This window comes from Etheostoma spectabile, chromosome 4 (assembly GCF_008692095.1).
Source record: "Etheostoma spectabile isolate EspeVRDwgs_2016 chromosome 4, UIUC_Espe_1.0, whole genome shotgun sequence".
In the NCBI taxonomy this organism is placed as follows: Eukaryota; Metazoa; Chordata; class Actinopteri; order Perciformes; family Percidae; genus Etheostoma; species Etheostoma spectabile.
The window spans coordinates 24,542,229-24,569,988 of record NC_045736.1 but is presented as its reverse complement, the minus strand read 5'-3'; the positions used below and the strand labels follow the sequence as shown (position 1 = coordinate 24,569,988).

Here is a 27,760-nt window from a genome sequence, read left to right as displayed (position 1 = left end):
TAATTCCATTCACATGTAGGTCTTTCTTTGGCGATTAACGCATTTAACCCTTTACATTCTAACACAAACTGAATATCAGAAATCAGGCAAGGATTTATTGCCAATGCTAAGTAACGTCTAAAAGGAATTTGCCTTGGTGGTTGGTGCACAGGTTACATAAACATACACATAATAAACATGAATATGAATGAATATATAATAAAAACAAGACAAAACAATGTTCACCAACACACCAAGGGAACCCTATGTGGCGCCATCCGACATATTTAAAGAGTTTATTTCCTCAAACGTTATACCAGTAGGAGGCAGTAAGATATGGGATGCCGTAAAAGCCTACAATAGAAGAAGAACAGGTGGTTTACCACTACTGCACCACAGAAGAAGAAGCTCAGAGTCGCTGCATCTGTAACAATGGCGGCCACCCTGAGAGGAAGCTTGGTAACATTGGTCAAGGTGAGTGCGTAGATGGTGTACAAGCTAATTTTAACCATAGGTCGGTGGGGAAGGAGTTGCAGGAGTTAAAGTTGTATGTGTTAAACTCAAGCACCATTTTATCTTAAGAGTCTTACCGGCTGGTGTCATTCGTGTATTGTCGCTAAACACGAGCCTGTGTTGATTCAAAAAAGCTTCAGGTAGAAAGTGGTAACTAACTAGTTGTGATTTGTGGTTCCAAAAGTTGGTCATCAAGAAAATAAATCTTAGCCGTTAGTACGTACTCGTCGAACAGGTTAATGGCCATATAGTTCAGAACTGTATCTCGGGTTAATTGAAATAAAAGTGCGCTAGCTAACGTCAAAGTAACGTTGGCTAACTGACATGGTAACCTCCTTGTCCTTAGTGAACCATTAGTTAGTACACACACACACACACACACACACACACACACACACACACACAACACACACACACACACACACACACACACACACACACACACAGACAACAGCACTAGGGCTAACCACTGGCTAACTGTCATTAGACAGAGAGCAGACCAGATAAGTCGGGTTGCCTCTTTACTTAACATAACGATAACGCTTGTTGTTTGATAACTTGCAGTTGCTTAGATCTACAGTGGCTTGAGAAAGTTTACACACTCAAGCTAAAATTGATTAAAAAGAGGAATAAAAAAAATATATATTGGAAATTTCAAAATTTTGGGGAAATTCCAACCTTTTAAGGACACCAATTTTCTTTGTGAATGAATAATGTATTGTACATAAATACATGTTCTTCCTTAAAATACAGGGGGCATAAGTACACACACCCCTATGTTAAATTCCTATAGAGCCAGGGACATTTTTATTTTTAAAGGCCAGTTATTTCATGGATGCAGGATACTATGCATCCTGATAAAGCCCCCTTGGCCTTAGGAATTAAACTAACCTCATATCGTCACATACCCTTCACCATACCTAGATTGGCATGTTTTTTTTTCAGTTAGCTTAATAGCTGGTTTGATTTGCATTGAGAGATCCTATAGAAAGTTTCCCATGCCAATCTCTATGTATAGTGAAGGGTATGTGATGATATGGGGTTATTTTAATTCCAAAGGCCAAGGGAACTTTATCAGGATGCATAGTACCCTGGATCCACGAAGTAACAAAGTAACAACAAATAAAAATAAAAATCTCTCTGGGAATTTATCATAAGGGTGTATATACGTATGCTCCCTGTATTTTAAGAAAGAACATTTATTTATTTAAAATACATTATTTATTCACAATGAAAATTGGTGTCCTTGACAAGGTTGGATTTTCCTAAAACTTTTTTACATACGGCCTTAAGATCAATTTCCAAAAGGTGTTTTTTATTCTTCTTTTTATCAACTTTAGCCAGGATGTGTAAACTTTCTCAAGACACTGTATATATATATATATATATATATATATATATATATATATATATATATATATATATAGGATCATTTTCTGGAAAATCAATCAACTTTAGGATAAATAACTTGACAGGAATGTCTGTTTTGGTTTATCCAGCCAATTTGATATCTGACATAGATGCAAAAATCCTTAAAAAATCCAGTATTGCCATAAAGCAACATTTCTTATATAATACTAATCGTCTAATCATTTCAACTCTACCCAAAATATGTTTATTTTTGTAAGTTTTTTCTCTAATTCGCTACTTTTTTTTCTCCTAAAATTGAGTAGGAAGATGGGGAAATCCTGGGAATTGTTTACATCTCATAGGCATATGCAAACTGTGACAAGTGGTCAGACACTGCTTTGTTTTAATGGTTCACAAATTAAGTTGGTCATTGTCATTATAGCTACAACTACATAGGCCAGTAGGCAAATTGATATTGTTTCTTGGGATACCATGTTGTGCTTGTTGTCATGTTGTGTCTTCTTTCCTATCCTCAGGGCCTGAGCGGCCCGCAGTGGCAGCACTTGGCCTCTCGACCATTGAGTGTGTCTGCTGCTTTGTGTGGCCCAGAAGCCCCACCCGCCCGTGCTGATGCTACCTTCAAGGTCACAATGGTGCCAGGGGATGGAGTGGGACCTGAGCTGATGACTGCTGTCAAGGAAGTGTTCAAGGTACATTTTACAATGATGGAAATGGAATGATCACTACCCTTTTGTCTTTTTAGAAATAATGTGGGGAACTACTAAATCTAGGGTCAGTCTAGCCACTCTCCGATGGCTTGCGAGCTGGAAAATCCAAATTCTGGTCAAGCCAATCATATTGTGTATAGAGTCGGTGGGCGGGCTTCACGTAATGACCGCAGAGTTGCGACGGTTCTGCGTAAATTCCCTGCTACTTGAAAACATAGATGGCTGCTGGCAAAAAGCAGTCTTTCGGATTGGCTTTCGCCGCGACTCTGGAAGACTTGGAGTTAAGCACTGAAGTCATTCCAAAAAAAAGAAGATGTGTGAAAAAGTTGAATCTATCAATTAGCGTTGCTGTGGTTGGTTGTAGCACTATCCTATTGCGTGCAGAGGGACTTTGAAAAACAACCTTTTTTCCCGCCCCTTGGATTTAGCCTTGCCAGTGGTGAGTTCCCAGACCCAACGTGTTGGTGTGGTTCTGGCTTGTCAGGCTAGAACACTATAACTATGAGTAGAAGAAAATAAACAAAAAGAGAGGATCTTTTTTTCTCACAAACATCCATACTAAAAGGATTTTCCCCATCTCGTAATATATTTAATTTTTGTCTGAGTCTTGCCCACATATTCAGCCTTTATATATGTTGATGGCATATCTTTATAAAATAATAAAGTTAGCTGTTTTGTCTTTGTCGCCAGGCGGGAGATGTCCCAGTAGAATTTGAGGAGTTTCACCTGAGCGAGGTACAGAACATGGCCAGTGATGAGAAACTGGAGCAAGTGTTAACCTCAATGAAGACCAACAAAGTGGCAATGAAAGGTAGCTCTACTTGTTATTTTGTCTCCAGTCATAGTTCACCACCATTTATTAACAACAAAAGATGAGTTCTTTAAAAGGCGGCAGTGAACCAAACATTTATGTTTGTCATGTGCTTGGTTATTCAGGAAAGATTCACACACCCATGGAATTTAAAGGGGAGCTGGCTTCGTACGAGATGAGACTGAGGTAAAACAAGTTGTGCATTTTAATGTGTATACTTTGTATGTCTTTGATTTTTTAATAAAAAAATAAACGTGTACCTCCCTATCCATTGCCCAGGCGTAAACTGGACCTGTTTGCTAATGTGGTTCATGTGAATAGCCTACCCGGCTACAGCACTCGCCACAACAACCTGGACCTGGTCATCATCCGCGAACAGACCGAGGGGGAGTACAGCTCCCTGGAGCACGAGGTAAACAACACTCCTCCTCACTGTAGTCAGATAAACCAGGGTTTGTTAACCCACATGAAAAGGATTTTTTTGTTTTTCAAGAGGGAGATATCCCTTCAGCACCCAGAGATTTGGCCAACATTAAATAGGTATCAACACAAAGGTGTGTTTGTGTGTCTGTCTGCGTTGTTATTTCAGTTTTTACTTTTTGAACTACTTCTCCCTCATCGGAGACCTAAACATGCATTGCTACTTTACTGCATTGATTCTTTAACTGTCTTGTATACTTTGTCCTGTAGACTTTAATATAAAAGTTTGTTTGCAGTGTAACCATGTACACCTTGTCTTCACTGGCCACATAATGGACTTCATGTCTAAAAAGACAGTTTGCAGTAATACATATAAACATAATGTGTGAATTACGAGCTGTTAGTGTAAACGGCTTTGTTCATTAAAATTTAAGTGAATCTGGTCCAACAGACATGACATAAAACTGAAAAATGGGTCTGCTGTACGTAGGGTGTAATGTGTTTTTATTCTCTTGTACTGTTAGTCAAGGCTTAAATAGGAATGGGTTTATTAAAATGTAAATACCCTCTTCTTTCTAGAGTGTGACGGGTGTGATCGAATGTTTGAAGATCATCACCAGAGATAAGTCACGGCGCATTGCCAAGTTTGCTTTCGATTACGCCACCAAGAAGGGACGAAGCAAGGTTACAGCTGTTCACAAGGCCAACATCATGTAAGGATAGGGCAAAGCTCCCTCTTTGCTTTTTTATAAATCTTTGATTTTTTTTTTGTAATCATATTCTTTATTAATTCTTAAAACTGTGTTAATTTGGGTTTTGTTTTGCTTTGTAGTCACAGTAACACTCGTCTTATTACAGGAAATTAGGTGATGGCCTTTTTCTGCAGAGCTGTGCAGAGATTGCCCAACTGTACCCCAAAATCAAATATGAGACCATAATCATTGATAACTGTTGCATGCAGGTACATACTGCCACACAATTCTTTCCCCTAACTTTATTATAAAATAATTTGCTGATTAGATCAAAGTGTCACTTTTCCATTTCTTGTTCAAACTTCTTATTGTCTGTTACTTTGCTTTAGCTGGTCCAGAACCCTTACCAGTTTGACGTGCTGGTGATGCCCAACCTGTACGGTAACATCATTGATAACCTGGCAGCAGGGCTGGTTGGAGGAGCAGGAGTTGTTCCTGGGGAAAGCTACAGTGCAGAGTATGCTGTGTTTGAGACAGTAAGTTTCCACTTTTATTTAGTTATTCAGCCAGGCATTCTCTGGTTTCCTTCTGATTCCTATTTTTATGTTTTTTTCCTTTTATACTCTGAATGAGAATTTTTCTAGCAGAAAATATTAATGATGCACACAATAGAAAATACTCAATACTATTAATTAAACTTGTTGCTTGTCTTCTTCTCTGGTACTGTACTTGGTGATGGAGAGGACTAATAGGACTGTAACAGTGTCATTCTTTTTTTTCTTTTTTTTTCCAGGGTGCACGCCATCCCTTTGCACAAGCTGTAGGAAGGAACATTGCCAACCCCACAGCCATGCTGCTGAGTGCTGCTAACATGCTCAGGCACCTCAAGTGAGTTTAAGACTCTTAGGTCTTGCTGTAAAAAGTGCACCAAAACACTGTACAATACGTCTTAATCCTCTGTCCTGCCCCACCACACTCCTAAAGCCTTAGAAAACCACAGTAAGTGTATTTGTCTGAATTTTGACAAGTGTACAAGAAAGTCCAAGCCACCTCTTATTTGTCACTGTATTGTGTTGCAGTCTGGAATATCACTCCCAGATGGTGTCAGATGCTGTCAAGAGGGTCGTCAAACAGGGAAAGGTAAGGATGTGTGTGTCTGTTACTTGTTAGTTCTACCCACTGTATGCACACTGGTGCATTCAAGCTGTGAATGTGGAGATGCCTGCCATGGCAATAACACTATTAACACTCAAGAGGGAATGTTTTCTATTAATACAAATAAAATCGGTTGTAAGCAATGTGACAATGTGAAATATGGAGCCAGCATAATGTGTATACCCTACTCATGTCAGCTTGTTTTTATGAATTAATATGTTGCTTATTAGTTTTGTGGTTAACAAACAGTAATCTCATATGTACCTTTTCAAAATGATGTTTATTGAAAAAGTATCAGTTATGCATAATTCCTAAAATAATTATAATCTATAATGAATGGATTTAGTGATTCTTAGCATTTGAAATGAAGCCATTAAAGAGTCAATTTTTTGCTCTTTGGGTGCTTTTATATAGGCCTTAGTGGTCCCTAATACCACATCTAAAAAGGGGAAGGGGGGGAGAAGGTACAGGCTGGGGGTCTTGACCAACTGCCACTTTGCTCGTTTGAAAGCCATGATGTCTCTCCCTCATGGGTGGGCCAAATTCTCTGGGCAGGCAAAGCAGAGACAGGGGGGGGGGTAACCTTGCTCCTTATGACCTCATAAGGAGCAAGATTCCAGATTGGCCCATCTGAGCTTTCATTTTCTCAAAGGCAGAGCAGGATACCCGGGCTCGGTTTACACCTATCACCATTTCTAGCTGCTGGGGAATGCATATTAATGTTGGAAATCCTCAAAGTGAAATTTTCATGCCATGGGACATTTTTTAAGGGTTTTTCAGTTAAAACACCGTTTAGTAAATTAAATTTTATTTATAGTATCAAATCCTATTGAGTTATCGCAGGGCACTTTACAGATAGAGTAGGTCTAAATCCAAATCTATAATTTACAAAACCCAACAGTTCCTGTGATTCCCCCAAGACACTGATGGCACAGCGCTGTATTGTGCCACTTCATAGACAGGAATTGTTTTTCTACCAACATTTTTTTTGGGCTCGTCAAGGTGTAATTGTATGAAAACATATATCAAAGGGGGTGTATTATTATTATTATTATTATTTATTATTATTATTATTTATTATTTTAAAGTGTGAGAACCACTGTGTTAGAGAGCCTTTAATTTCTGTTTTTGAGACTGTATGTATGCCTATGCATCTTTCCTCTTCTCTTGCATTTCTCTTCCTCAATGAATTGTCTTTCTTATAGGAATATGCATTTGTAACCAGGACAACTTAACTGCCTTTTGCACCTGCTCCATGTCGACACTAACATACACTGATACAAACGCTAGCATGAAGTTGACCTTAGTCCCTCAGATAAAATGCAAGGTCCATTCAGCTCTGGAGCTTGAAAGATCAATTGATTAAACAATTATTATTATTATTATTATTATATTAATCACACTGTTTCGATAGTCAGTTGATCATAAATATCTTAAAAGCATAAAAAGTAATTTTTTTCTGAGAAAAAAAGGTTAAAAATTCTTTGATTACAATTTCTTAAATGTGAATATTTTCTAGTTTATTTACTCCATGATAGTGAACTGCACATGTTTGAATTGTGGACATGTTTGAGGACGTCATCTTGGGCTTTAGAAAACACTGTTATTTTTTTATCATTCTAATCAAATAATCCACAAGTTTAGTTTTAGCCCATTTCAGCTGCAAAAGCAGTTTTTTGTTGGCCTAGCATTATATCTGAAACAACTGTCTGAAAATATAATTTTCAAGGAAAGCCTGTCATTGGAAAGCATAATTTGCCTGCATGTTGTTTGAAGTGCCCTTCCTCTCCCTTTTACCTTTCCTTTAATTCCCTCCTCTCCTTGTACCCCATTACCCTGTGTGTGTGTGTTTGTGTGTATCTGTGTGCACGTCCCAGGTACGGACACGAGACCTTGGCGGGTACTCTACCACTGGCGACTTTGTACGTGCTGTTGTGGAAAACCTGCGTCACCGACCTGTTAACTAAGATGTGTCGTCGCACTCCTCACTGACGTTTCCTTGAATCTGGACATTGTTCTTAACATGAACTGGACGCATGTTAAGACTCACCTCACCTCTAATTGCCAAATGACAGTTGTGATACACAGTTTTGACAAACACCATCAGTTGCATCATAATATATATGGTTTATACCAGATTTGCTAAAAGATCTGGTGGAATCAATGGTGCCTTGTGTTGTCATTTACTAAATTATGTGCAGTTCATGAGTCTTCCTCTCATGGATTTACATCATAACATCTATATATCTTTCCTAATAGTAACTGTCCATCTCTTTTTACTCATTCTGGGGGACTTTTGTGTCCGCTTATTTTGATGTATTTGTGCTTGTACCATGTTGGCCATACGGACTACCTTCATGCTATCACACATACAGGGGGCTATTTTAACGATAACGTTAGCAAGGTTAGCATGGTGGCGTAAGCCAGGACCAGTCGGCATCACTTTACTGGCTGTGTCTCAATTGTTTTTGTGAGTAAGTAAACAACTCAGGTATTATAGCTATATAATTCAATGTGAGTACGCAAATGTTGAAAGGACATAAAATGCCCATTCTTAGTAGCCTTGATAAATTAGCCTGAAGCTAATGCTTACCTGTTCAAAAGGAAATTAGCCAACTCAGCGTATTTTGGTGCTCTAAAGTGTCTCAAACTTTCAAATACATCTCCAATATTTATTCGGGGTTTGTTACGTCTCTGGTCACGCAACTGTTAGAAACATGTTTTTTTTAGGTTGGGTAGAATCTATCTCCGTTGATCCCGTTTGTTTGCTGCTTTCATGGCTGTACTAACATTACAGTTGTAGCATGCTGGGTTTACGTTTCTACAGGTCTATCTGGTAACCCGGCCTGGCTGTCAAACTGGGCAGTCGATAACAACACACGGACATTCCGTCACGGAACGGGAATTACAAAAGGAGAAAATACTGGCACTAGCATTGTTGTCAGAAACAATAGTTTTTCAACTTAGCATGTTTCCTTAATATCTGATGATGCGTTGGGGTCATTTTGTGATTTATTACAGTAAATATATTACATAGTGGGCCTTTAACTGCCAGGCGCATTTGTACCTTGGTGCATTGCTATTATTATTGCACCATCATGTTTTTATTTGTAATCTTTTGTGTCAGCGCTCTCTGTGCATAAGCCTATGCGCATTTTACTAATTTGCTGTTAAAATAACAATGAAATGCTGCGTCATTAACCAGGTTCTTGTTGGTCAATGGCTCCTCAATACGCCAAGAATTGAACACACCTGAACACACCTCCCTAAAGACCAGCACGCCCATGGGCTCAAAGGGACGCAGGACCGTAAATTGTATCGGTCTTAAAATGGAAAAAACGCTTGTGTCTGGCTTTGCGCTGCGCCGGGTGCAAAATAGGGCCCACAGTCTTTAAAGCAACCAGTTTATATTGGCTAATCTGCTTTTGTCTTACATTTCAGCATCAATTTACCTCACTTTTATCTAATTTGCACATTGTAAATCAATATACAGTATGGTATCACTGCTACATCATGATTAAATAATACCTTAACATTTCCAACCTACAAATGTGTCAATGTTTTCAATAAAACTTTGTTCTGCCATTGCAGGGCTGTAAAGCTAGCGGAGTTCTTTTACAGTGAGTTACCGTATGGCAAAGGCAAACAAACCTAATGCAAAATTCAGGTTTGTTGCTGGAGATTATTAATACAGATGATATTTTAACATCAAGAAAAACTAAAATATACAATACTTTCAGGTATTACTCCATTGTCTGAGTTGAAATAAAAACTGGCAGGTGTCCAAATTAGAAATGGTATAATCATTTATTTTACAGTTTAATAGCTACAGAAACTCTGCCTTTATGATCGTCACATTTTCCATAAAGCCTGTCCTCTATTCATTGAGTTGAGCAGTGCACAGCATTTACACTGGATGATTAGGATTTGGTATACTGCGGTTTATCTTAGTTTTTAAGAAACAAATGAATTCAATGGGTAAAGTCATACGTTTTATATATTTATATATCATTTCCAAGGATGCCTAAAACAAGTTTTGTATAAGATGGTGCTGATTGTTTCCACAGAACTTTACATGTCACCAATGCTGAAAGAGTTTAAAACACCGTTCCGTCTACTTACATTAGTCTTTTTTTTCTTTTTTTTTCTTACAGTGCTACAATTTAAGACTTCACAATTAGTCCGTTAGATAGGAACTCTTGTTTTGACCTTGTGGTTCAATCTAAACAGGAGAATGTGCCACAACTAGTAAAAACTGCCTCATGTCCTTTATTTTATTTTCTGTTTATGAGATTTAGTTTCCCTAATTATGGTGTAGTTTTCCCTAATGAATATGTTATGGAGATTTCATACCTGCAACTTCTCAAAAGTGTGATGTCATTTTGAATAACTAATATTCTGTCTTCTCTTAATAGTCACTGTTGGACAAAATTATGTTTTTATGGTTCAATATCTAATAAGATAAGACTAAACCTATGTTGGACATTACTACTGTATCCGGTGTATAGATGCACCTTATATGATTAATATTTTAGTTCTCAGCCTCAGGTAATGCTAAAGATTAATGTGAGAAAATAAAGAAGAGGACATAGCTGAGGAAATGACACTGCTGATTTTTTCTTTTCTTTAAAAGTACACCTCTAGCTGATCACACTTTTTTTTTCTTTTTTTTTTTTATTCTGTGAGTGCAGTTTTTAAAGGCTCTCTAACATGCGGGCCATGATACTGTGTGGACATGTGTTGCTGCAGCTGTGCATATAGTAACAAGCTGTCCTTATGTTTGCAACAGGTGCGCACCGGAGACCTGGGGGGCTATGCTACAAGCGACGAGTTCACCCAGGCTGTCATTGCTAACCTGGCAGTCTAAGTGTTGTATTTGCATTGTATTATCTGTCAGCTGCTGAGACGCACACACTTTTTGTTATTTACATCCTGTTTAACAGATCTTCTGACTGATTGTACACAAACAGTGTATTCCAGCAACAGGTTTCACAATTTTTTCAACATATACACTGATGCTGGTTAATGTGCAGCTATAATTAAAAAACAAACAACTGGGTTGAATAAGGAGAGAAAAAAATTGGCTTTGACATGCAAAGTCTTATAATTGGCACACAAAACATGTTTCCATGCTGGTACTCTGGGCAATACCAACCTTTTGTATTCTTTTCTCTGGCAAGATCCTGTAATTTCTACTTAATGGTTTTATGTCTAAACATTAAACCTAATCACAGTCAATGTATACTTTGATATTATTTATTAACTTAAAGTTTCAACTTTATTGTTACTTGATTTATGAGATATGAATAATAAATAAGATATAACATTTGTGTGCTAAATCCTTGTGTGAATGTTATTAGAAGACTGAGGTAGTATTTAGTGTTCTAATCGCTGCTGGTGGCTCATTCAGAATGCATCATTTCAGCATGCGGAACCTTGCAAGTCCTTTTTGTCCAAATATATGCAATACAGGTGGACTGCAGAATCTATTAACAAAACAGTTACTTTGTGCATGCTGGTATATGATCCACATCCCCAGAACCATGACAAAGAACCATGAAGAAAAAGAACAAACTGAACAAATCCACAATGTTTGCATTGGTCTGTCACGGTAGTGCACAGAGCTTATAGTTTTGGACTGCAGCTAATGATTATTTTCATCACTTATTAAGAAATTCTTTAGTAGGAATAATCCCTTGAGATGTGACATCTCGTTTTCGAGGGGGTCCTTACTCCACTTAAAAATTGCTTCAGGAAATTGAAAAGGTCCAGATCCAAAGGTATTTACTAAGTTTACTATAATAAAAGACTAAAATATTTACCCAAAGATTTATATTCGCAGAAACATTTACCACTGACTAACATCATTTCTAACAGATGGTAGTAGAATGTTACCATTAAAAACATCACCTTAACACATTATTTATTTTGACCTTTAAGGCACTAGGCCTTTTCCTGTATGGTATAGAGCTTCAACACTGAAAAAAAATATTAAAATTTGATCAGACAAGTCAAAAATATAACTGCCTAACATCCATAAAAATATTGTTAAATAATTAAAATGTTCAAAAAACAAAGGTTTAATACCTTTCCTTCAAACTCCAATCCCTTGGTTTAAAAATGCAAAAGTGTAAAGCTTAATATTTCTTATACTTTAACAATATTATTTATTGATGTTTTCTGATAACCTTTTTCTACATGTTTAAGTTTCTGTGGTTTCATTCCTGGACCTGCTGTTTTTAATCATTTTTTCTTCTTTTGAGTCAAGCATATATGTTTTGATCATGGTAATGGTCTGTTTGCAATATATTCTCAAAATCACTTTATTTATGAACACAGTAGGCTACTCATGGACCACAAACCACCTTCAAAACATTTAACAAGGAGCACACATATTAACGTCAATGCAAATGTGGCCTTAATGTATCAGATTCAGCAAAAAGCTCTTTTTCATTTGCACATTCTGCAGGTTGATGATTGTAGCCCGTGGCCTAAATTAAAAGAAATAGGCTACGAGCGTAGGCCTATATGCCTACAGAAAGCAGACAAAACAACGCCAGCTCATCTGCGAGGTTCTTTATTAGTTGATGGGTTGATAAACACTTACTGAAGCAAACTCAGTCAGGGGCCCTTCAAGGACCGCTTGGAGTTCCCCTCACTGTGGGAAGCACTGCCCCAGCTCGTTGCAATGACTGCATGGCACTGTAAACCGTGTAAGCTCCAGCTCTGCCAGCAGGTGTCGCTGCGGGTTATGGAGGAACAGAGTGGAAAGAGACGGGGCCTGGCCTGGGAATTTGCTGTTCGCTTCCCATTCTTCCTATGCAGACAGTCAGACACACAACATGGCGGACTAGAATAGTCGGCCGACGCGCCCGGATACAACGGATACACCGTGGGATTTAACATCTAGGAAGGCCAAGAAAGTACATTCTAAAGGGAAGCTAAATTACGGCGAATCTAGGTTTTTTGGGGGGATGTCGTCCTTGCCTGGATTTGGCAGATAAACTGACTGCGAAGTGTTGACTGTGTGTCCCATATCGTGCTTCCCTCCTCTGCTATCACCCTGGTCCCCCCACCCCGCTCACACTCTCGGTTCCTGGGGAGTGGAGACAGGGGCCGGGGTTAAAAACGTGGAAGAGAAAGAGAGGAAAAATTCCTACTTGGCTTTAAGTCCCCCCTCCCCTTCTTTCGGGTTTCCTCTGGGCGCTACAGGAGTTGTGGTGAGTTTTCTTGTTTTGTTGCGCTAAGCCCGAATCACACTTGTTACAATGTCGCTGTACCAGCATGTTTCCTCTCGCTGTAAAATTTTGTCACCCACAAACAAACACTTTGTCCCCCCCACATGCAGTCTTAACAGGATGCATGATATGCCTATCTGTATCACAGCGGAGTTTATGGAGGCTTATGCAAAGAGTATGGCTGTGTTTAATAGTTGTACATCTCTTTGTAAAACGCTTGAACATTTCAGAAGTAGCTCGGAGGCAGGGAGGGCATTTTTGGCGAAGGGGGCTCTCGAGAAAAGGGGGCTTAACGATGAGTGCGACAACATTTTCGAAGTCAGAGGTTGTAACTCGGTTTGTTGTGCTGGCAGTGGAACAAAGGAGGTCCAGGGTCGGTCCTGCCTCACTGGAAAGTACACTTTATTTATCAACGCTTTGTTATTACACGTTCCGAGAGGGTGGGGAGCTGGCTTGGTGTAGGAGCAGAGGGGGGGGGGGGGGGGGGTCTTCACGCGACCCACACAGGAATTAGGTCGCCCTAACATTAACATGTAGGCCTGTGTCAAATCACAACGAAGGCTTGTTCTGTGTTTCTTCTGCACTCTGGACATGGAGTCTCTGAAGTGTGCATTCCTCTTTACGACCTCTCCCAAAGTTTTTTTTTTGTAATGATAAATGTTCTTCTCTCTTTCTGAATGTAAGGTGTAACCGAGCATACCATTTCAATAATGTGGGTGTTACGGGCTGTTTATGGAGTTAGGGTGGACTGTAGGTTATGATTTCTTAGCTCATCAGAACATTGTTATCATTATTATTATTAACAGGATTATTGCTTAACTTACTTTGGCTTTGGAAATGGGGACTATTAGGTAAAGAATATGAATGAATACAACAGTTGCTGCTTCATTTGAGCCAAACGTCAACTACAAGAACATTTGACCAGGTAAAAATGTTTGAATGCCTAAAAGTTGGAGCAAAGAGAAGCATCATCCAGGCTTAGGAGGCATGGCAGAGCATGGCTTGACATATCTGACAAAGCCTTTGCAATGTCTCCCTGGAGCTTGACTCATCACGTCTGGACCGATTTACTGAGCTGCAGCACACATCCACCATACCACAATCTCTGTGCCTTTCAACAACAAGCTTTCCAATTAACCCAGGTCCCCATGTCATGTTAGGCGCATCCAAGTGCAAAACCTAAGCTGCATGTGCCTACCTTGACCTCTGTATGTCAGGCCTGGACATGTTTCCCATAATGCTGTGGTTGTAACCCCAGGAGACCCTTAGGAAAGTCGGACTGTGTAAGAAAAGAAGGCAGAGCCGTTATCATCTTGCTTGCTCGGTCCATATCATCTCCAACCTATTTCAAGAAAAAGGAGTTGTTTCCGTCTTGGAACCTGAAAAGGTTTTTAGCAGAGGAGCATGAGTGATCCTCACACCACACTTTTCATGATTGGCCTAGTTTCTAAAAATAAGAATAAAGTAGGCCTATAGCTTAAAATTGCTTTGTGGAACTTTGCTTGAAGTTTCAATTTGTGGGATTTTTCAAATCCCCCCCCCCCCCTCAGTGTGAAATTCCACAATTTTAGGGTGCTGGCACAATATTATGCTTTGGCTCTTTGGGTGGGGCAGGAGATATATTTTTGTTTCCACCTGTGGGCCAGACCTGCATATTTTACTGTACTGTAATTCTGCCTTGAACAGGATAAACACAACTGCATTTAGAGGATTATGGAGCATTATGGAGCCTGATTTCAGCTTCATGTCATTTGGCTGGAATGACATTTATTTCACAATACAGAAAATTGAACTGGTTGATAACCATCCATTCATAAGTCAAATGTCTGACTGATTGGGAAGACTCCACCCAGAGTCATCCAACTTTGTTCTCTCCTTCTGTAGATGCAGAGGAACATGTAAATTATTTTGTAAATCTTTGTTGTACATCCTCCTGATGTGGGATTATTGATGTTTCTCGTTGACCACAACTGTGATGGATATTCATAATACTTTATGTCTTTTCAGTGGACTTCAAAGACTAGGCGGGACTTTGTATTCAAGAAGTATTTTTAGATGTGTGAGTTTCTTGTGATCGTGAATGCTCTCGTGTGATCCAGGTTGGTTAAAATCTAGGCTTCTACTTCCTTATTTCTTCATCCGAGTTTATTTGAGGCACTGTTTTTTTGTCACCATAAGGTGGAAAAATGGCACTAAATATGGGAGTTGTGGGCGAAGGGGATGTGAGTTTGGACAAAACAGTATGTTAACACATATACACATACATGATTACACTAGTCTTTTCCTCTATACTCACCATAGGTACATGCATTCTTTGATTGCTATACATATGTCTTGGTTACAGATATAGTCATGTTAATGTGTCCACCATTAACTGTTTTGTGTGCTTAACATCTGTATTTTCTCATTGAAATTATGAGCAAAATTACATATTCAATCACATCATATTATTGTCTTTTCCTCCCAGAGAAAAACTTTGATTTGTTTTTCTTAAACAATGCCTTCATTGTTGAGGTCAACTTTAGGTTGGATTCAAAACCAGTTGAGCACCAGAGTTATAAATATTTAGATTTGCATTGGCATCAGCCTTCGAGCCGACAGACCTTTTTGCCCTGCTGTGAAAAAAGGTTCAAAGAACGTGCTTGCTATGAATGCACCACTTAATAAAGATGGGCGTGGAGGAACAGGGATTTTGGAGAAGCACTGTCATGACACTGCTGTGAAGTTAAGTCTTAGATTATTGTCTCTTCATCTTATATGGACTTTTTATTTTTCAGAGGAAGAGGAGGGAACTAGTGGAGCAGGATGGTCCCTTCAGATATGAGAACCTTCACTTTGGTTTCCCATTGTTACAGAACCTAAATTACCAAAACAAAGACAGAAAGTGTGGTAGGGAAATTAGGCAGTATCTAGTCTGTTTTCCTGCTGCACATAGAGCTGAATATCATTTAACATGTTTTGATATTACCAGTGGTGGAATGTATTAAAGAACATTTCCTCAACAGTAAGTTTTATTTAATGCCACTTTATACTTATAGTATACTACATTTCAGAAGTAAATACTGTACCTTTTACTCCACCATATTATTTGTCAGGTGTAAAATACTTAATTTAGGGGATTATATATAAGCATCTTTAGAGCTTATCATGTGAGGCATTGTTATGTATTAGATGAACCATAGCCAACAATGACTGCTACTTACACATAATTAAATCAGTTATAATAATTCAGTAATATAGTATATATAGTAGGGCTGGGCGATATGGAGAAAATCAAATATCGCTATATTCTTTACCAAATACCTCTATTGATACAATATTGTAGTGTTGGCTATCTGTGCTTTCACAAAATATTTACACAATGAGGTTTTAGATAAATAATCATCAGTAATGTGGATATAATGACTAAGGGGGTAAAGGCAAATAATAGAACAGTTACAACAGTCTGGTAAGTTCAGAAAATTACATAACTTTACTGTAATGCAACACTTAAACCATATTAGGATATTACCATATCCAAAATCTAACACAATATCTATTCTCATGTGACAATATCGTTATATTGCCCAGCTCTAATATATAGTAGGAAACACTCACATGGTTAATTTATCCTATATTTAGTATGTTTACTTTTTGTACTTGCAATGCATTTAGCTAATAATACTCTGTACCTTTTACTTAAGTAATTTTCAAACCTTACTTGTAAGAGTTTATCTACAGTGTAGTATAGCTATTATTACTTAAGGAAAAGAATAACACATTTTTCCACTGGATATTAGTGCAAATATTGTACCTAAGTGTTGGTACAAAGTTACTTTTTTAAATTCTTTTTCATTAGTGAAATAAATCAAACTTCTAATATGGGGTCTTAAAACTAGCAGCTCTGCAGGATTACATTTGTCAAATTAGAAAGCTATTTTATCAAAGAATTACTGGACAAGACTAGGAATTCGACCAGGCATTTGATGCCAACTTTCAGGGCTTGAACGTTTTTTGGCACTTGGTGCTACGGATATGTTTTGGTCCGTACCAAAATGTAAGGTTTGATGCCCAGCCATAGCTGCATGCTAGACGTAGAAATCTATCTTGGTATTTATGGGGATAGTGAGTGAGGTTTCTTTGTGGCCCTAAGCTGGCAGTTTGGCCCCACACCACGCTTCGAGGTCACAGTGGGTTCTGTGGGGAAGCCATGCTTTGCGCCTCTACATCCTCTGTGTCCGATGTGGGAAAGCTTGAGAGGCCCCTGGCATGCTCTGTGAGAAACCCCACAACGAAGCAGACACAGAGCAGAAGTTCACTGACTCACCACATTCACTCATTGAAACAAGTGAGTTTTCTTGATCCTTGCAGCCTGATGGAACCAAATCATCATTACAGGCTTAATGACAGAAACAGCGGTCACTCTTGCCTGTGTTATTAACCAGAACACTAATCCTCAGCTTCGCTACGTCTTTTCATCAACTCACCAGCTCTTGAATGAAGCCAACAGGAACACAAACCACACCAGCAGGGAGTACTATCCCTCAGAAAGGGAAGTCCAGAGGATTGTGGCTGTTGTGTGTGGCACTGGGGACATATAATCTGTGGTCTGTTTCAGAGCAACAGTCCTAGCGGTCCTGGGTTAGGCCTACTTCAGTCTCCCGTGAAGAGAAGCATTCACAGTATTCCTGTTGCCCTGGTCCCCCACCCCTTAAGACATAGAAACAGTATTAATATGCCATGAATGGAGACAGACAGACAAGCATTATCTAGCGCTGCAGCAGCTAAAGAAGCAGGATGCCTTGTAGAAAGCCAGAGGGAAATATTTCTCTGCATGAATGGTGACGTCCTCTTGGCCGCCACTGCTGGTGTCAAGTCAGCAAGCCTTGTGGGTTTTGTGTCTGTTGGTTTTCCAGCTCACCAATTTGCCTAGGGTATCCTTTTTGAATTATTTATACGATTAGTTGATTTTTATGAATAAATCCAACCATAGATGTGTAGTGGTAGTAGTTGGCCACATTGGGATTCTGCGAAATCAAGATCAGACAACACTTAAACTAAGAAAACAGCTGGAACCATTCAGGATTCTAGTCTCAGGATAGAGTATTTTCTTCCCCAGAGAGATTCCTTTAGTAAAATCTATCTTTATCTTGAGGTATTCATTAATTCATGTCCGTGCCGTAGTGTTAATCAGACAAGACTAAATATGTTCGTCAACGACCTTTTTTTCCATGATGAAGACGAGACATGACGAGACCGCACCAATGTCCAAAAACGTTGACTAAGACTAAATTAACATGCTTTATTGTTGACGAAAAAACGAGACTAAAATGTTTTTCATAAAATGAAAAACTACAATAAAATCTCTATTCATTTTTGTCTACAATCGTCTCTACTGTTTCATCATGGGATAGAACTAGTTCAGTGCCCGGTTGGAGCGCCGCTGTTCAATCAGGCGCCACTCAGCTGCGACTCATCTAGAGATTCGGCGGGTCTCCTTTTTTCATCTAGCCGTCACACATCCAGGTAGCGATGTGGTCCGGGCGGGGAGGGAGGAATCCCGGTTCCGCCTGCTGCAGAAGCCACTACAGCGCATAGTGATGTGCCACGGCCCATTATTAATTAATAAATAATCTCAGAAATAATTTATCTAAAAAAAAAAAAAAAAAAAACTAAAATGGTTTGAAAAAAACTTGACTAAGATACCTGCGATCTCTTTGACTAAAATGACGAGACTTTTAGTCAACTAAAACTTGACTAACCAAAAAACATGTGAATGACTAAATTTGACTAAAACTAACAAGGACATTTGGCACAAGACTAAGACTAAATTTAAAATAGGTGACAAAATGAACACTGCCGTGCAGTTGGGAAAGATACTTTTTACTTCAGGGCCATAGGTAAAAACAAAAGCATTAGTTAAATCCACAGACTTGAATGGGAACTCTCCATAATAAGTGACTACCTTGCATTGATCTTACGTCTTGGCCTTTGATTGTCATGGAGATATAATTGGACTTCCTTTATATTCTACCTATAAGGGTTCCTTTCACTGTGTGAATGAAATGGCATGGGAACAGCCCAGCTCTTTCACAACTGTGTGATTGCACTGCCACGAGGCTTGCAGTAGGCCGCAAGGCAGAGAATCAGCTGTCGTTATTAGTTTGTTGGGCTCACTACTTCCATCAAGTTCTGCTCAACGGTAGTGACTTTGGCACACAACATAATGAAGATTGTAAAGTTTATTATAGTGCAGAGAAAAAATGTATCCCTTTGGAGTTACTGACATTTATGCATAATTTAGCCATAAAGTGTGGTCGGATCTTAAAGTCATTATACTAGTCAAATACACTATGAAACTAATAACATTCAAATAAGTGTTTTCCGAATTGGCATATTTATTTAATAATCTCAATATGAAGAAGTCCAAATGGGAAATGGTATGTGAAGCCAGATTTTCCCATCAATGAATCAATGAGTGTAGTATGTGCTTAGTTGTAGTTTCATCTTATTTGCCTGTCAACAGGTCGAATCTGTAAGGGTACATCACTAAAAACTTTAATAATAAACACAGCTTTCTTTAATTAAGGAAATATGCCAATCTACTGCAGGCATCAGTATTAAATAACAATCTTTGTCTGGATAAAATACACTCCAAAGTTCAGAAATTCCCCTATGCAGATAAGGAAATATCTGATTATAGAAAAGGCAAACAAGCCAAAGAATCTGCCCAAGCATTCAGTGCCAACTTTGGATACTTTGAAAATGTTTTCATACTCATAATGCTACGGGCAGATTTTGGTTGTTACTCAATCGGTATTAAGATTTAACATCCCAGTGTCATTCAAGCTAGTACAGGTGATTCTTCTGATACTGCAGGTAAGCTTAGCGTATAATAAAACTAAGGGGGGAAAAGAGATGATGGAAAACGGAAAAACCAGTCATGTTTGATTTCCATCAAAAATGAAGAAAGTTTACATTTTTGTGTTGTTTTTCTTATTCCCTCCACTCAAACTATCGATTCTTGGCAGTTTGCAGCTTATCCCAATGGCTTGATCTATGTGCTCTTCCTTGTCAAAAGATATTCAAATGGTTGCACAACAAATGCCCAAAGTCAGAGCGTGAGCGCGGCATGACCACCTTTTTGGGAACATTCATTCACCACTAGATGGGCAATTACATTAGAGGTGCACAATTCAGAAAATATCAATCGATATGAATCGATTTTTGGAATTCTATTCCATTTTGAATCTGTAGAGCTTGAATTGAGGTACAAATGCGAATTGATATTTATTATTTTGATATTTTTTGCACACCCTTAATTTACATGTTTCCTCTGTAGGGAATAGTGAGAGGCAGGATTAAAAGAAAGCAGATTAAAGATGTAAAGGGCTTTATCAATTAAATATGTTTATGAAACTTGAGATCAAATCAATAAAAGAGTTTCATTTTAAAAGAAGGCTGCTCAGTCGCAACATGTTAGCAATAAAATGGGTATTAGCCATTGAAGGATCAATATTAGAGCAGTATAAAGAAGAGGGTTTCACTTAAATGGTATTACCCTGTATGTTAATGTTATTACACCAGCAACCAAAATATTGGAAAAAGTTTCATAGCTATGTCAGCTGCATCATCCATGATTTGAGTGTGACTTACACCAACCCATCGTCCAGAGTGTCTTTTTAATGGAGAGCACTGACGACACAAAACCTAAAAATGTCACAAATAGAAGCACTTGCCCAGAACCTCTTAAATTAATAATATCGTCTGCCAACACACGAGTCTGTTAAAAAATATAATGCATGCATTTACACACACATACACGCACAAGAAGACTGCTTCTTCTCAGGAGGCCAAAACACTTCCAAATGCATTTCTAGGGGGTTGCACTCTCAGGTTTACAGTCTTTAGATAAAAACCTCTCGGGCTGTCCTGCAGCATTTGTGAAGTGGAGGTTAGAAACAGGACCGGCTTAAATCACTTACACCTACACAATGACACGTCATCCAGTCTCCCAGGATGGCACGCAGAAAACAATGAGTCATGCTTCATTAAAGCTTCAGTAGGTAACTTTTGTAAAAATGTATTTTTTACATATTTGTTAAAACTGTCACTATGTCCTGACAGTAGATATGAGACAGATAATCTGTGAAAAAATCAAGCTCCTGTGGCTCCTCTCTGTCCTCTTACTGCCACTAGCAGAAATACACCGCTCCCGGTCAGAAACAGCCAATCAGAGCAAGGAGGACTGTCTTAGCAGTGTCAATCACTCTCGTGTACGCGCCGCTCATACCCCTCCCCGCACAGCGCGTGCCGTGTTCAAGCTCAAGATTGCCAGTGTGCTGCAGTTGTGCTAATCGCGGAGAAATAACTTTTCAGGAAAACTGACAATTTCTCGAGTGACACCTGCTCAGAAAACAAAGACTGGCAAACAGAAGAAGACCGATGACAAAAGCGAGCTTAAGAATTAAACCGAGCCCGAAATAAAGCGAGGGTCAACATCGAAGCGGCTTTTCAGAGGTGGAGGGAGCTACGCCTCCTAGAAGGATTCAACACGGATTCAGAGCTAGCGTTAGCCACATTTCTGCTTGACATGTAAGTATCCTGCTTGATTTATTCATTTTTTAAGAACTACACAACTAAGATATCGATGGTTACAGTACACTTTCAGTACACTGGTGATAGCGCAAATCTCAGTTTACTCTGTAGCTTGTTGCTAAGTCTAACAGTTAGCTTGTTAGCTTGTGGCACAGCAGGAATGTTGTAGCAGGTGAAGATTAACTTTACTTGCTAACTCCTTCACCCTCCGTATAAGCAATATTGTTTCGATACCTACAATTAGTAAGCCAAAATGTTTTTTTGTCAATCACAACAAATGTAGCTATGGTTAAACTACTTTAATTGTGCGCTGTCCCTGTCGAAGTTTGGCAATGCAGACTTCTACTTTTGATTATTTTTAAACATGTTTATCTTCCCCCTCAGGATGTAATTTGTAAATCAAATGTCTGACACAAATTCTTTGTGCTCCTTCAACAGGTCAGACATGGCCCCGGACACAGAGGCACGTGAAGGAATCGTCTTCAGTCCAAATCAAAATGTTCAGTATTTCCTTGTGCAGGAGTACTTTTCTGAAAAAGCTGATTTATTTTACCCATATGCAAAATAAAACCAAAGACATATTTCTAAGATGTTATTCCTTGGCTTATTGAGCTTCCTCACTGATCATCATTCCTACTGAAAGTTTAGATCCAAAAGGTAATTCAGTAATGTATTGTGTAAAGTGCTACTTTTGTTGTCACAAATGAGCGATTACATAAAAAATCATTTTAAACCCTTTCATTGAAAATATTTACAAAACTTTTAATAGAAATATTTTAAATAAGCAATTTTTTTATATAAGCTATACCCTACTCAGAGTAAATCCCCTGTATTGTCCATGAGGATGTGGAAAGCATCGGTGGCCCTGCTTACTAGCCTGCGCGTTCACGGCAGGCCCCGCTGTGGGGGAGGAGCTGTGGAGGGGGGGCTGTAGCGCAGCAGAGAGCAAGGGGGAGGGACCTGTAAGGTGTGCTCGTTCAAATTTTTAGGCTAAGTCCACGTTTTCTCAGATCTCCCTACTGCAGCTTTAAGAGAAGCTTACCCCAAAAAAGCTTGTGGATGTGAACATAACTCAGTATCTCACAAATTTAACCAAATGCCAGATGCCTTATAATGTAAATTCACGCAGGGCTTGTCTTTTGTCTGTATTGTATGACATGACTGAAAAGAAACAAAGCAACATGCACTTTATGACCTAATAGAAACCTGGACAAACTATCAGTGTAGAAAGATACAGATCAACAAAAGTATTTTCTGCTTTTTTGACCACACCTGTTACTCACTGGCAGAATTTAAATATATATTATATAAATTTAAAATGGTATTTGGCCAGGATAACAATGTACCTACCTGCATCTCATTAACTGTGAAAAATGCCAAGGGTATGTAAAGGCTGTTTTTCTTCTGTCTATGGAGGTGATTAAGACATAATAGAGCTAAAACAATTATTTGATTAATCTATTAGTTTTGTTGACAGAAAAGTAATAGGCAACACTTTTAGTTCTCATTTTTTACTTAATTATCTTTAAAAAGAAATGCCTACGTTCTCCATTTCCAGCTTCTCACTTGTCTTCATTAGTCATTGAATATTGTAAACTAAATTTTGTTGGTTGGACAAAATCAGACATTTGAAGACATCACCTCAGGCTCTGAAAAGCTGTAGTGGACATTTACACCATTTTCTGACATTTTATATCAGCGACTCAGCAGTCCATTAACAAAATAATCTCCAGATTGATCATGAAAATAATTATTTGCAGCCTTAATGACAATCTAATTCAATCAGTAAGGTACAGAGAGACACTTGTGATCCAAGACCTTCCTGTCAAATATAGAAACTTGTCGATGTAGAGAACAAAAGCACATCCTGCTCTCATTTGTCTTTACATAATGTGCCAAAAGAAACTTTGGTTACATTTTACTTGAAGGTATCTACATAATAGTGACATGACACTGTCATGAACGTGTCATAAACATAAACAAGTCATGAACGTTTATGAACGACTTCTTTTAGTAAGTCTCTTTTGGTTATGTCATGACAAGTTAGGATTAGGGTTCATGTGTCATGACAGTGTCGTGTTTTCATGAGTGTTGTGTTACTCACGTGTAGATACCTTCAAGTAAAGTGTTACAGTAACTTTTCCAAAATCCCTGTAGTGTGTATACAAAAGTACTTCCTAGATTTATCCATTGTCCATTTTCTCAATGCATGAATTGTTTTTAGGAAGAAGACATTTGCTGACTAAAGGGATGCATGGATGGGTGACGGAGAGAAAGAGGGATAGTAACAATTAGATTTGTTGGTTAATACCATTCTCATTGACAACATAACTTCAGGCTGAAGTCAAAGCCGAACAGCGCTCTGCTAAAATCCGAGTGTAAGTACTACAAACGAAGGAGTTTAGTTTAAAACACCACGAGTTTGGTAACAGGCACTATTGGAGCTTTTAGCGACCAATTTATCCTCTGCCCACTGATGCAATAATCCCAGATGTAAAGTATCAGTTTGTGTGTGGTAGCACTGCAGTGTTTGGCTCGGTGCAGTGCTGAAGTATCTCTGCAAACAGTGGCAGACGGTCTGGATTATTCCAGGGTCAGGACCATAGGATTAGGTCCAAGGATTATAACAGTTCAGTCAGGGAGACAACAGTGTTGTTGGCCTCCGGGATTATACAAAAGACTCACTGTCAGCCAGGACGACCACCCAGCCGCTGTCATGCTTTCTCCAAGTTTGTCTATCCTCTGGCCTCCACTCGCTCATCCCCATATCTGTGGGTAAAGAGTAGCCTGAGTGCTGATTCACAGTTACTGCAGGCATTTAAATGTGACACTAATTCTGTTTTGGTCATGTTCCCGGTGATGAATATATGTATGTGTATGTAACACACATAGCACATTTTTAGGGTGAAACCCTGTTGCAAAAATAGAAGATTATTAAGTTAAGTATGTAACAATAAGACTGTTTTGTTAGTTTTTAACTCATTTCAAATTTCTCTGAATTTCTGATAATGGGAGAACTTCCATTCTGTTGATACTTCCGGCTTATGAACTGCTTGCAGTTCCACCAGAGTTCCAATGGGGTTGATCGCAGGTGAGTGCAGAATAAATGGTGTTCTATGGAGCTATACCCCTCAAAATCCACTTTTCTCAGGGTATCATTTTTTGTCTATTAATTTTTAATTAACAGTTTAGGCTCTCCCTGTCAGTACACGTGCTAGAAAGAGGCCACGCCGAACTATTCACTCTGACATTCTGGTTCCGCTTCGGACGCCATGAAGCGGGATCTCTGGTCGTAGAGACCAATCAGCATTCATTAGCAGAATGCTAGCGTGTTATGTGCAACAACGCCTCAACTTCTAACAAATCGAAAAGGACATGAGTACTCATTCATTCAACTTTCGGCCTAAAATCCCCATTGAACTTGCAAAAACTACAATCATATCTGAGATTTCTCAACGGCAATCAGGTGAAAGGGACAAATTTAGCAGTCCAACTCCATAGAGTCCCATTCGTTTTGCACACACCTGCGATCACCCCCAGTGGATCTGCAACCAAATTCGGTACAATGGGGCTTAATAGGGAGTGAACAGGTTTTCCGTAGATGGGGTTTGGTATGGTCAAGCCCCAATAAAAATTAGGAAAAAAACTTGAGTTAGGTGCTAACTTCACACCTGTGTCTCTGAATAGACCAAATATGTATGTCTACGTGTCTCAGAATAATGCTGTCCTACAATTTTTATACTGATCTTGCAAAAAACTTTTTGCAAGGAGTAAGATTTAGTAAATTAATGATGTGTCGTTGCACAAATGATTTGTCGTCGTTGCACAAGAAAAATTGTCTTCTGTTTGTGTTATAGGACCACGCTGTGCGAATGAGTGATTGATGCCAACTTCGCTTCTTCAGGTAAGCAACATTTTGCACACACACATGGCATTATGCAAGTATTTCATTTTCATTTCTGTTATGAGAGCATTACCTTCCAAAAATGAGCATGTGGGATTAGGATAGAAGATTACAAAAATACATAGTGGATTATTCAACACATAAACCCTGACTCTCTTGATCTAAATATAAACAACAACAACATTGGGTTCAGTAACTTTTATTATTGATTTGAATGAGGTTTGAGGTTGTTTTGACTAATGCCCTCTTGTCTCTTTTGTTGTGCATCCTCCATGTAGGGCAGAATGGGTGTGTGTCCCCTGCTCCTGCTGCTCGGTCTAGCCCTCGGGGCCTCAGCCCAGGATCTTGTCCCCATCACAAGTACGAACCATGTCCACCTATGTGAAATTGCTTAAAGCGCCCATATTATGCTCATTTTAAGGTTCATAATTGTATTTTGAGGTTGTACCAGAATAGGTTTACATGGTTTCATTTTCAAAAAACATATTTTTGTTGTACCACACAATGCTGCAGTTCCTCTTTTAACCCTGTGTGTTTAGGTCTCTGTTTTAGCTACAGAGTGAGACAGCTCACTTCTATACTATCTTTGTTGGGAGTCCCACATGCGCAGTAGCTAGGTAAGATCACATCAGCTAGATAACTCTTTCTCCAACTTTGGTCAGTACAAGGCAGGATTAACTGGGAGACTTCTAAACAAGGGGCACTTATACCTGTAGAACAGGTAGAACAGGTAGAACAGGGACATGTAAGTAGTTTTTTTGTAGATTATGGTGAACTAGTGATTGTTGTAGCAGTGTTTTGCCATTGAGAACGCGCTAGCATGCTAGCGCTAGCATGTGCGACGTTAGCCATGAGCATGTTGGCCACCTCCTCTTGGCTAGGGACGTAGAAAGCTGTGCAGATTTGGAAAAGCTCGCCCGGAGACAGAAAGCAGAGGACATTCAGAAACCTGTTTCTCACTCAAAACTGCATGGATAGTTTTTTCAAGTTTGGAAGTGTGGAAGCACCAGAGACACAAAATAACACCCCAAATCTCAGAAAAAGTAATTTTTTTCATAATATGGGCACTTTAACTAACTTGCCGTTTTAGGTCAGAAGCTTTAAAGTGAAAAAATTAAATGATACTTTGCTGTCTTCTTCTTTCCAGGTCCTCCAAATATCACTGTCAAACCCACAGACCCCCCAGCAGCACCCTCCCTCAACTTCACAGTCGCACGCACACAAGCACCCACAGGCCCACCCACAACGCCCGCTACCACAGTCTTCCCGGTGACGACAATAACAACAACAACAACCACAAGCCCAGCTGGTGAGGAGGATGTACAACTAGCGGGTCCCAATGCCACCAGGCGGGTGTTACCAGTCCCTGCTCCCTCACCTCCAGCTCCAACTCATGCCCTCCAGGCACTACCAAGCACCGAGCCTCCCCCTCCTCCTACTCTAGCCGAGGTTGACAACAAGACCGCAGCCTCCCCCACAGACGCCTTGACTACAGATTATATTGATGAGGATTTATTCAACGTCGAGACAGAGACCACCACAGAACCTGGGATGGGGTTCACCTCTGACACCAGCCCACATGGTGAGTGTGTATATTCAGGGCACCATGTGTTTCTTGATTTTGTGTAAGAATGTATAATCTCTCTTTATTTCTTTTGGGGGGGGGGGGGGTTGTAATTACCCTTGAAGCACTATCCCAGAGTCAAAAAGCAAGGGCTAGTGTGTAAACTTACTTTATTTTGGCAGCAACTTTCTGCTGTCATACTGGAACAAATCATAGAAAACAGAGAGAGGCCAGGTACACTACCAATGGGAGCCTCAATAGTCCAGAATGCCACAAAGCAACAGAACGAGATGTTGACTTGTGATTAGAGAAGCGATGACTCATTTTATCTTGAATGGAAAAACACCCACCTGCCATGGCGTGGGTTTTGCTATCACTTTATCCGTGCATAAAACCTACAAGTTACCATTCTCACATTCCCTGCAGTTGTTCAGTCATTCAGAGAAGTGTGGAAAATCACTAATGCACTGTTTAGACCCTGTGTCTGTTGTACCTAGGTATTTGTGGATTGTGTCATTTGTGGAATTTTCTTTGTTGCTTACATTTGAATTTCGCTGTGGCAAGAACTTCAAGTGCTGCTAAAACTGAAAAAATAGACTCAGTGACTGTTCTGTAGTGGTTGTTCTTATCCAAGTTGTTTGTCACTGGCAGGTCAACTGTATGCAACTGTGTCCGGGAGGTTTTTCCTACTTTGCACACACTATAAGATGACTGCAGTCCTTATGTGTGCTTATGTGTTCCTCCTAAATTGGGTTTGAATTTTCAAAACATTTTGGGTGTATTCAAGCATGTACTTAGAGCCGCCACTTGTCATCAGATCCTCCATGAC

The 27,760-nt window shown here is 39.3% G+C and overlaps 2 protein-coding genes across 5 annotated transcripts in view; both read left to right on the top strand.

Moving 5' to 3' along the window:
- Nucleotides 1–243: 243 nt before the first annotated feature.
- On the top strand, nucleotides 244–10,927 carry idh3b (isocitrate dehydrogenase (NAD(+)) 3 non-catalytic subunit beta). Of its 2 annotated transcripts, none has more exons than XM_032514717.1 (11): nucleotides 244–453; nucleotides 2,379–2,552; nucleotides 3,261–3,381; nucleotides 3,507–3,567; nucleotides 3,661–3,793; nucleotides 4,381–4,514; nucleotides 4,660–4,762; nucleotides 4,883–5,029; nucleotides 5,287–5,381; nucleotides 5,573–5,633; nucleotides 10,438–10,927. In XM_032514717.1, exons 1-11 carry the CDS (start codon nucleotides 412–414, stop codon nucleotides 10,513–10,515), a joined length of 1,149 nt encoding a protein of 382 aa, XP_032370608.1. In that variant the 5' UTR covers nucleotides 244–411; the 3' UTR covers nucleotides 10,516–10,927. The 2 variants fall into 2 exon arrangements, with proteins under 2 accessions (XP_032370608.1, XP_032370607.1); XM_032514716.1 differs by lacking the exon at nucleotides 10,438–10,927 and adding an exon at nucleotides 7,526–8,684.
- Nucleotides 10,928–12,394: 1,467 nt separating this feature from the next.
- ptpra (protein tyrosine phosphatase receptor type A) overlaps nucleotides 12,395–27,760 on the top strand; it is a 28,805-nt gene continuing 13,439 nt past the window's right edge. For 2 of the 3 annotated variants that reach the window (XR_004331805.1, XM_032514707.1), the window contains exons 1-4: nucleotides 12,395–12,868; nucleotides 25,321–25,367; nucleotides 25,646–25,727; nucleotides 26,515–26,949. Coding sequence is in view for 2 of the 3 variants with exons in the window: in XM_032514707.1 (XP_032370598.1) it covers nucleotides 25,347–25,367; nucleotides 25,646–25,727; nucleotides 26,515–26,949 (538 nt within the window). In the remaining variant the exon portion in view is untranslated. The remainder of the gene's footprint in view (nucleotides 12,869–25,320; nucleotides 25,368–25,645; nucleotides 25,728–26,514; nucleotides 26,950–27,760) is intronic. The other variant, XM_032514708.1, reaches the window with a different exon arrangement.